The 10,474-nt window shown below is 48.5% G+C and overlaps 1 protein-coding gene across 1 annotated transcript; it reads left to right on the top strand.

Moving 5' to 3' along the window:
• The first annotated feature begins 789 nt into the window (after positions 1-789).
• TMEM41A (transmembrane protein 41A) lies at positions 790-10,005 on the top strand. The gene is made up of 5 exons (XM_060150221.1): positions 790-976; positions 2,786-2,939; positions 5,546-5,707; positions 6,086-6,224; positions 8,166-10,005. Exons 1-5 carry the CDS (start codon positions 858-860, stop codon positions 8,384-8,386), a joined length of 795 nt encoding a protein of 264 aa, XP_060006204.1. The 5' UTR covers positions 790-857; the 3' UTR covers positions 8,387-10,005.
• The last annotated feature ends 469 nt before the right edge of the window (positions 10,006-10,474 follow it).

Here is a 10,474-nt window from a genome sequence, read left to right as displayed (position 1 = left end):
TGCTTTCCAGTTTGTTCCCACCTTCTCACTCATTTCTCACACACCTTTAGGCTTCAAGGAAACTGGATGTTAGTGCCTTACTGGGGCCCCCAGCTCACCTTCTCCCTCCTGTCTCTGTTGTGGAAATCTTGCTCATCCTTTATGGTAAACTCAAACCCCACCTCTTCCATGAATCCACTCAGTGCAAGACCACTAGTTTTGAACCCAGGGTGACTTGGATTCTAATCGTGACTCTCTTGGGGAATGTCACTTAATCTTTCTGAGACTTGGATTTTTCATCTGTTAAATAAAGACAAAAATACCAACCTTGCAGAATTGTTGTGAGGATTAAGGATAATGGGCACATAGTAGGCGTTCAATAAAAGGAAATTCTCCGTATTTCCGTGGTCGCTTTGACTATCCCACCGCACTGGATTGGAGCCTCTGGTTCTACGCGGGCTGCATTTGCTTTGTGTTACACCTGGTGGTCGACAAGGCCGTCTTGACCACTAGACTGCAAGCTCGCTGTGGCCAGGGCTGGTGATTCACCCCGGACCACCTACCGCCTGGCAGAGAGCCTGCAAATAAGTGGAGAACGGGACAGATATAAACGTAGGAAAAAGATATACAGGCGGAAGGAGGGCAGACGCAAGCGCGGAGGGGCTGCAAGACAGCTTTCTGCTGGACTCTGGAGCCAACTGCAAGCGGAATCCGGGCCGGGGGTGGGGCCAGGATATGGGGGCGGGGCCTGGAGCGGACCCCCGCCCCTGTCCGTCCACTAACGCGCTCCGCTGTAGCAGTCCGCTAGCAGCGAGGTTCCTGGCGCTGCTTCCAGGCTCCTCCGCGGCGGGGCGGGTCCGGGTGCTGCTGGCGCCGAGATGCGACCCGTGCTCGGCCTCCTCCTGGTCTTTGCCGGCTGCACCTTCGCCCTGTACTTGCTGTCGACGCGACTGCCCCGCGGGTCGACACTGGGCACAGCTAAGGAGGCTGGAGACAGGTGCGTGGCGGCGGTGACGGGGGCCGGGGTTCGGGTCAGAGGAAGGGAGCCAGGTCCGAGGATGGGGTCTGGGAATCGGATTTTCGGGTTCCTGGATCGGAGGCATCGGGGGCTGGGATTTGGGGTTCAGTTCTGGGACTGGAGATTGGGCCGCGTCTACACGGTCTTGGGCAGACCGGGTGGACGAGAGCGGGGCCTGGCCCTGTCTGGGACCTGCGTGCTGCCGGCTGCGCGGGAGTGCTGTCTGGTGCCTTTGGGGTGCTGGTTTGCGGAGGGAAACGCGGCGCCCTACCTTGGGTGGATCCTGCTGGAGCACCTCTGTTCCCGCCATTGGATCGCCTCTTCAGCGGTGTTCCCGTCGCCTTCCCAGGCCCAGCCCTGATCCCCATTTGCATCCGACCTTCGCCTCTATGTGGACCTGCAGCCCCCTTTTTTTTAAACATCTTTATTGGGGTATAATTGCTTTACAATGGTGTGTTAGTTTCTGCTTTATAACAAAGTGAATCAGTTATACATATACATATGTTCCCATATCTCTTCCCTCTTGCGTCTCCCTCCCTCCCTCCCACCCTCCCTATCCCACCCCTCCAGGTGGTCACAAAGCACCGAACTGATCTCCCTGTGCTATGCGGCCAGCAGCCCCTTCTTAACGACTGCTCTCAGCCTCACTCCATCCACCTCCCCACTTCACTTCACTACACTTCTGTCAGGTCTGCCCTTGGGGCTTTAAGGCATCCGGTCTTCAGGAGAAACGTTGATGGACAACTTTAAATTATTCACTAATTAATTATCTGCTGTCTTTTCTTGGCTGTCTCTGCTCTTTTCCTTTTACTACCTGACAGGTTGAAGCAGGAGGCAGTACAAATACCTACCGGGCTGATTTGTCGTGATAAACCAGCATACTGTTTATAAAATGGAAGTGTGTCAAGGATGTTACTGATGTTTGAATATTAGGACAGCTGTTTTCAGTGACTGTATTCTTTTACTCTAGCTGGGAAGACTCTGCTGTGGGTGTCAGACATACTAAGAGAAACATTCTGATGAGAAACAGGAGGGTTTGCTTATAATTGATCATTGATGGATTCAAGAGTTGTTCAGCTGGCAGAGGCAAGGTAGCCTTTACACTGTAACCCTTGTACAGGGTTCAGAGTGCACTGAGGATCATATAGAGAGGCAGGGTGAAAAGCAGGCTCTTTGAAAGTGTTGGTTCCAAGCCTGACATATTATCAAGAAGATTATGTTTATGGTATGGACAAATATACTTTCCCAGGGAACCTTTAATTGGCTCTTTTGTGACTGATAAAGCAGTCGTTTTACCTAGTAACTTTGGAGCACTGTGAAGTTTGAATTGTCCTTGGCCTAAAGCTTAGGGAGAGGGGGTAACTCCTAGAAAGAAAGGCAGTTTAGGACGTTTAGTACTTGCCTAGAAATTAATCCATTTGCCTCTTAAGAATAGTTCATAAAACCTGAGAGCTAAGAGGGAACTTAGTGATTATCCACCTTCAACACCTCATTTTTCCGATAAGGAAACTGAGGCTCAGGGACTAGCCTGAGATCACACAACTGGATAGTAGCAGAGTTGAGATGCTATGCCAGGTCCCTTGCTTCCAAACCAAGGCTCTTCTCCTTGCCTCTGCTGTGTTATATCAGGTCATCCATTATTCTGGCCTCCCATTAAGTGTGTGTTCCCAGCAGACCAGATGATGGTCACATTTATAAACCTACTTTGGAAAGAAGACACAACAAGTGACTTTATTAGGTATTAGGCTGATCTAGACTCTTGTTTCCATCTGCTTTTCCAAATCTCAGGTCACTGTGGTTCCCTTCGGACCTGGCCGAGCTGCGGGAACTCTCCGAGGTCCTTCAAGACTACCGGAAGGAGCATCAGGCCTACGTGTTCCTGCTTTTCTGCAGTGCCTACCTCTACAAACAGGGCTTTGCCATCCCTGGCTCCAGCTTCCTGGTCAGTATCCTGCCCTCCTCCTGTGCCTGCCTCCCGGGAAGCCACCTTCTGTCTTTGTAGAGGGGCCCTTAGGCTGCAGATCCTACGGTCCAGAGGACAGACTACTGTGGCTATCATTTGTTGATGGCTTTCCCTGTGTCAGGCACTGTCCTAGTTGCTTTACCTGTACGACCTTATTTAATTCTCCTAAGAGCCAACAATGGGCACTTTTATCCACATTTTACAGATAAGGAAATGAATGGTGAGAAGTTAAGTAACTGTCCCAGGTGACAAGGCGAGGAGGGGGTTGGGCTGAGGTCTGAACCCACATCCGCCCAGCTCCAGAGCCTGCCTTTCCTCTCAGGTATGCTGCTTTTGTTTCTAAGGATTGGATAGGTGTGGAGCACTGTCCTTGAGACCTCTCCCCCTCCGCATGTTGGTGTTTCTTTTTTTTTAAAAATTTTTAAATTTTTTTTTATTTTTTGTGGTACGCGGGCCTCTCACTGTTGTGGCCTCTCCCGTTGCAGAGCACAGGCTCCGGACGCGCAGGCTCAGCGGCCATGGCTCATGGGCCCAGCCGCTCCGCGGCATGTGGGATCCTCCCGGACCGGGGCACGAACCCGTGTCCCCTGCATCGGCAGGCGGACTCTGAACCACCGCGCCATCAGGGAAGCCCCTGGTGATTCTTTTAAAATCTTTTTTCTCCACTAGTCTGTGAGTTCCTTGAGGTCAGGACCTGTTCCTTATTCTCAGTCTATGTGCTTCTTTGCCTGGCCCAGGGAAGTGCCTTTATAAATGTTTGACGAACAGATGCAGGTTGTTCATGGTGATGTTAGGCTGTAGAGGATTGGGAAGTCTCCCTGTGTGGAGAGCACGAGTCATTCTGGTTGTCCGGGCGGCCCCCTGGCTCTCGGGAGCCACAGTGTTAGACCTGGGCTTGTGCTGGGGCTCTCGGATGCTTCTCATCAGTTGCCATCTCAGATGATACAGCAGAATCTGTGCTGTCCTCCCAGCAGCATTTTAAGCTGGTTGGTATAAATGTATATATCTGTTATGGCTTTGGGTTTGAATCCCAGCTGTGTAACCCTGAGCCAGTCATTTAACTTCTCTAACGCTGTTTCCTCATCTGTAGAACCGGCATTCTCCTATGTAACCCCCTAGGATTGTTACACGGGAGGATTAAATGACACAGTGGGTGCAGAGGGGCTGGCACGGTGATGGTGTGCTGCCTGGCACACAGCAGCCCTCAGCACTTGTTGAATGATTGGGTGACTGAGCAGGAAGACTTGAAAGCTTCCTTCTGCCCTGCTTCTCCCTCCGGCCCCAACATTCAGCTCAGGCTGGATCCACCTAAGCAGTTTGTTAGAAACTGGAAGAAAAGCAAACACATTCTGCCAGGAGAGATGGGGGTGTGTATGGTGCTTGAGGCCAGGGACTGACTCCTGGGGCTTCCCCTGTACCTCTTTCTCTCTTGAGCTGATCCCTCTTCAGGGCGAAGAGCCAGCTGCTACCTGGAGGTGAATCCTGTCTCTGCCTCGTGTGACTCTGGGCACGATGCTTAATCTTGCACCTATAGAAGGGGTGAGGATGGTATACTAAACAGGGTCATAGTTGGGATTAAATCAGACCTGTAGTCAAGCACATAGTAGGGGCTGAGGAGATCCCTACCTTCTCACTTCCAGGTTCCCCTTTTACTTTCTCTCTTGGATCCCATGTTTGGCAGGATGATGTCTACCAGCCAGACTGCACTTAGGAAGTATTAGTTCACTTTTCCATTTTTGTCAATCTAAGGCTTTTTTGAGTGTCAGCTAGAACTCTGGTCAACATGGAACCCCCAGTGTTAGCATTATAGAGAAGTAATTCCTACAGGAAGGAAAGACATGAGACATTTTCTAAAGCTTATGAGGTCTTCCTGAGGGAAAATTCATGGTTTGTGTTTATTTAAAGTAGCAGAAATAACTTGTGAGCTTCATTGCTGCCTCTTCCTAGGGCACCAGGGCTGGCGGGGCCTTGCACAGCCCAAGTGGCAGGCTGGGGGCTGTATACACAGATTTCCCCATTTAATTGTCTCGCCCGCTGAGGTTTTAATCTTCTTCCCAGTTTCAAAGGTGAGGAGACCGAGGCCGGGGCTGTAGTTCCCAGCTCCTTCATCACTTTTTTTCTTTTCTTTAAAAAATTTATTTATTTTTGGTTGTGTTGGGTCTTCATTGTTGCACCTGGGCTTTCTCTAGTTGCGGCAAGCGGGGGCTACTCTCTTCATTGCGGTGCGCGGGCTTCTCATTGTGGTGGCTTCTCTCGTTGCAGAGCACAGGCTCTAGGCGCGCAGGCTTCGGTAGTTGTGGCACGCGGGCTTCAGTAGTTGTGGCTCATGGGCTCTAGAGCGCCCATGTGGGATCTTCTGGACCAGGGCTTGAACCCGTGTCCCCTGCATTGGCAGGCAGATTCTTAACCACTGTGCCACCAGGGAAGCCCCTTCATCACTTTTCATTCATCTCTTTAGAGTGAGAGTTAGGTTTTCTCCAGGAAAATCACTGAAGGAGGAGGGAACCTAGGACTCTTGGGCTCCAGGACAAGATGGCTGGTAGCTGCCAGATGTTCTCATGGCAGAGGATTTGTTTTCTTTGCAGAATGTTTTAGCCGGTGCTTTGTTTGGGCCATGGCTGGGGCTTCTGCTGTGCTGTGTGCTGACCTCGGTGGGTGCCACATGCTGCTACCTGCTCTCCAGTGTTTTTGGCAAACAGCTGGTGGTCTCCTATTTTCCTGACAGAGTGGCCCTGCTGCAGAGGAAGGTAAGGCGAGGGGGTACATCTAAGTGCCGGGCCCCCAGAAAGTTACCACGTGGCCCTGAGGGGAGTAGGGGCAGAGATCTCCCACAGTGGTCCTCTGTCCTGCCTCAGGATGTCCCAGGGGTCCTGTTGATGTCTCCAGGAGACGCAGATCTGAGCTCAAATCCCAGCTCCATCACTACCAGCTCTGTGTCTTTGGGCAGGTTCCTGACTTTTCTGAGCCTCAGGTACCTCCACTTTAAAAATGAGGAAAAGAATCTCTGCTCTGGAATTTATAGAATATGTAAAATAGAGTATGTAGAACAGTGCCTGGCATTAACAGATTTTCAATACCTGGAGACTCTTTCTGCTTCTTAATGGCCTTGTCTTCTTTGGCTACAGGTGGAGGAGAACAGAAACAGCTTGTTTTTTTTCTTACTGTTTTTGAGACTTTTCCCCATGACGCCAAACTGGTTCTTGAACCTCTCGGCCCCAATTCTGAACATCCCCATCGTGCAGTTTTTCTTCTCTGTTCTTATCGGTAAGACGTGGTGTGTAAATTTGAGTCTCACAGTTGTCCTGGGCATGTGCCTGCCTCTGCGAGCACAGGCTCATGAAGAGCATCGAAAGGCCTTATCTAAAGTAATTGTTCCTGACTGCAGACCTACTCGGGCTTGAACATGAAAACCCATAAAAATACTTCTGGAAAAAATAGGGATTGTTCATTCTGTAACTGTATTTAATGCCTATTGTGTGCCAAGCACTGTGCCAGGCCCTGGGATTAGAAGAGTAATCTGTGTAACACACACATCTTGGCCCATAGTAAGGGCTCAGTAAAAGCAGAGTTGGAGTGAGGGGACGTGGGCAGAAGGCAAGTGGAGGCAGGGGAAGGGTCAGAGCAAGGGGCTTCCTGTTTGGCTTTGGCCCGTTTTGATTAAGATCTGCCTTAGGAAGAGCTGGTACTAGTGCGGTTCCTTCTTGCCTTTTGACAATTGTATGACCTTCAACAAGCTCCTTACCCTCATGGGCCACTTGGCCAAATGAGGGGCTAGGACTAGAGCAGTGTTTCTCTAAGTATGAGCTTTGAACCATCTGAATGGTAAAATTGTTAACAGCCTGTAAAATCACTGACTTACTTTCTCCACACTGGAAGCAAACCACCCTCTCTAAACCTAAGGCAAGGGTCTCCTCTCTTAACCCTTCTTTAGAACATGGAAGGGAAGGCTACTCAGGGCTCTGGGTCAGACATGACAAATCTGTGGTTGAGCAGCTGCTATTAATAGGGAATTCCTGAGAGAAGTTGAGATCTTAAATTGAAGCAGAATCTACCACGGCTAATTCTGTCAGACAGCCTTTTAGACAGCATGCCTCAGCACCTCTGTTAGCAGCCTGTAATCACCCAGGTGGCACGAGACTTGGAAGGACTCCAGAGACTGAGATTCTAGTTACCCTTCTGACAAGCTGTGTGACCTTCATGAGTCTATGATCTTGAGGCATCATCTACTAGAGGAGTGGATCAGATCATCAGGGAGTCCCAAACCAATCAGAATCTTGGGAGTGGGGGTCAGGAGAGGCTGTTAGAATGCAGGTTCCTGGGTTCTACCCCAGACCCAGGTAACCAGAATCCCTGGGGTGTTATCCGAGGATGTGGTTTTTTTTTTTTTTTTTTTTTGCGGTACGCGGGCCTCTCACTGCTGTGGCCTCTCCCATCGCGGAGCACAGGCCCCAGACACGCAGGCTCAGCGGCCATGGCTCACGGGCCCAGCCGCTCCGTGGCACGTGGGATCCTCCCGGACCGGGGCACGAACCCGCGTCTCCTGCATCGGCAGGCAGACTCTCAACCACTGCGCCACCAGGGAAGCCCTGAGGATGTGTTTTTAACAACTTCACCAGGGGTTTGTTATACAACCAGCCTCTCTAGCCACCAGTCAGACTTGTGGGATCCAGTGGATTTGATGACCTCTTACAGACAGTACAGAACATGAGTAGTACTACTGCTTCTAAGAAACCTGTTTTTATCACAGGCGTACTGTAAACCTCATAATGCTGGTGCTTCTCTTTACTTTGGCTGTTGGGCGCTCAGAACCAAATTTGGGGTCACCTCTAGCAAATGAGTGAACTTTATGCATTTTTGCTTAAGTACTAACTGTACTTTGTTTATTCTTCTCTCATTTTGTTTTATTCTCCATTCATTTTGTTTTTTCCTATTTAAAAAAATGTCTAATCTTACTGTAGTATATATATTTTGTGAACCATCTCAAGTCCTTTTGCTGAATGAGACAAATGTATGTGGGAAGTGAGGAAAGGAGGGGCAAGGGTGGAAAAGAAGGGAAAGACGTAATATGTTTAGAGGTCAGGAATTGGGCAAAAACAGTACAAAACTGGAGTCACTGTTGTGAATTCCTGGTGACATTTCTGAAGGACTATTGTTCTTCATTTTCCTGCTCCCCAGTAACAGGCTCTTTCCCTTTTCTTCTTCAAGGTTTGATTCCATATAATTTCATCTGTGTGCAGACGGGCTCCATCCTGTCAACCCTGACTTCTCTGGATGCTCTTTTCTCCTGGGAAACTGCCTTTAAGCTGTTGGCCATTGCCCTGGTGGCCTTAGTTCCTGGAACTCTCATTAAAAAATTTAGTCAGAAGGACCTACATTTGAATGAAACGAGCAACGCTCATCATCTAAATAGTAGAAAGTACACCTGATCTGGATCCTTTGGTTGCCTCATCCCTGGACTCTACTGTTTATTTATTTGTGTAATGGGCGTGGTCCTCTGAAGCCCCTCATTGTTTTTAAATTATTCTCAACAGTTGATTTAGACACTATTCTTCTGTGTGCACTGTCTTGTCATGAAGGACACTCTGTGCTCTAGAAGGTGAATTATATCAGGTTCTCAAGGCAGCCCTGATTTAGCAGGACACTCTGCAAAATGGATGGCCTCCTAGCAAATCCTGTTTGTATTTTACTGAATAACAAGGAACTCAGGCCAAGCCCTGAGCTGCTTCGGGAGAGGCTGCCTATTGCCCTTGTCCAGGGCGCCTCGTCTGCACAGTGATCAGCTGTTGTGACAGGTGTTATCCTTTTACGTCCCTCGTGGACATGATTAGTGTAGATAATGACATGTGAACCCACATCACTGACACCACTCTTCATCTTGTTAGTCTCCTGAAGAGTGATCCTTCTGCACTGTTTTGCTGATGACCTACCTCTTCCATAAATCAGAGGAAACAAGCTGACAAACTGCATGGGATTTCCATGTACAGCTCAAAACCACAGTGATTGCTGTGATGCTCTTTGTGTTCAGACGCACTGATGTTACCACATATGTCACATCTCCTCTTGTTTGCATGTCCTGACAATTCAGCTGATTGCAAACAGACTATTGAATATCAGTGGAGCAAACTCTGTATGTTATGAATACTCTGGAGAAGTTCTTACCCATCTGGATGGGCAGAACCCTTGACTCACTTGAACCAAATGACTGTGAGTACATTTTCTAGTCTGTCCTTTCTGTGTGGAAATCCCTCCTCTGTCTTGCTGGGACAATGGATTCAGTACACTCCAATATCACCCAGTATACCCTCTGAATGCTTTTTTTCATTTTGTCATTTCCTGAGAATAACTGAGGGAATAATTCTATTTTATCTTTTAATTCAGGTGAATTAAGGGGAGAATTTGGTTTTGGATTAATTTGTTGTGTTGTATTTTAATGATCTGTAGCTGTCATGGCTTCCTATGGCTGCAGGATTGAATTGGCACAGACCTGTTCATGCTTCCAAGGACAGAAGGGCCTTGGCACCTAAAATGACCAGCTCTGGGATCCTGTACCCTACAGGAGTAACTCATCATTTCTTAGCAGAACTGTTGTCCCTGGGCACCATCTGCTGGGTTTTTGATTTGGCTTGGCCAAGAATCTTGCCAAGGCTTTAATGTAGACCAGTTGTTCTACATGAATTCTTGGGAATTCATGACAGAGAATGAATTTCCAAGCAGTGTTTTTTGGACATGGTATAATCCAAAAAACACAACAAGGACTTCATTTTTAAGGATGTGTTGCTTTAAAAGAAGCTTGATAACAAGAGTGGGAGTGAGGAGGATGCCAACTGGACTTGGAGATCCGTGGCTCTTTGTGTTGTGAAGTAGGAGGAGGGAAGGGGAGACACAAGGAAGCTCTCTACACTATTGAAAGTATGGCCCTTTGCCCTTTATCCAGATCCTTGGATTGGTCTCTCTCCCATCTCCCCTGTGATTTTGCAACAATGTGCCTTATCAGTTGTGAGTTTACAGGCAAAGCAATTTCCCAAATAAATGGATATAAATATTCTGTGTGGTGTGTGTTTATACATGTTGCTAACTTTCAATTCCCATTGCCAGTGGGAATCAGGATTGGCTGAAAATCAGACAATCCAAAGTGGTGTCTTAGCTTTCTACTCTCAAGCTTCTTACCAGTTGTACACACTGGAAGCCAGATTTTCACTTTTGCCTTTTCCCTCGTATGCATACTTTATAGTAGGGTACTAATACCACAGAAGTAGCTGTAAGATGGGCAGCAGGAAAGTCGTAGGGAAGAAGAAGAGTGCCTGTCTAGGATACGACAGAATAATCACCAAGAGACGATAACCAAAGAAAATCATGGTCATCTCTTCCTTCTGTGGATGTGTCTGACGAAAGAGCCCCAGAAACCAGCTTTTCCCATCACCTATTTTTCCTGGCTGTGGGAGACCCAGTCATGTAAAGTCTTCCTTTCCCGTAAGTTCTGACAAATACTGAGACTTGTGAAGGCAGCTCTCAGG

The sequence above is a fragment of the Lagenorhynchus albirostris genome, chromosome 5 (assembly GCF_949774975.1).
Source record: "Lagenorhynchus albirostris chromosome 5, mLagAlb1.1, whole genome shotgun sequence".
Taxonomy (NCBI): Eukaryota; Metazoa; Chordata; class Mammalia; order Artiodactyla; family Delphinidae; genus Lagenorhynchus; species Lagenorhynchus albirostris.
The sequence above is the reverse complement of the archived record's forward strand: the minus strand, read 5'-3'. Positions and strand labels throughout refer to the sequence as shown.

Excerpts from the sequence above, each read along its gene's own strand:
- TMEM41A (XM_060150221.1), top strand. The coding sequence starts at position 858 with ATGCGACCCGTGCTCGGCCTCCTCCTGGTCTTTGCCGGCTGCACCTTC. Across the intron at positions 5,708-6,085 it reads TGGCCCTGCTGCAGAGGAAG|GTGGAGGAGAACAGAAACAG; the intron begins GTAAGGCGAGGG and ends CTTTGGCTACAG. Across the intron at positions 6,225-8,165 it reads TTTCTTCTCTGTTCTTATCG|GTTTGATTCCATATAATTTC; the intron begins GTAAGACGTGGT and ends TTCTTCTTCAAG.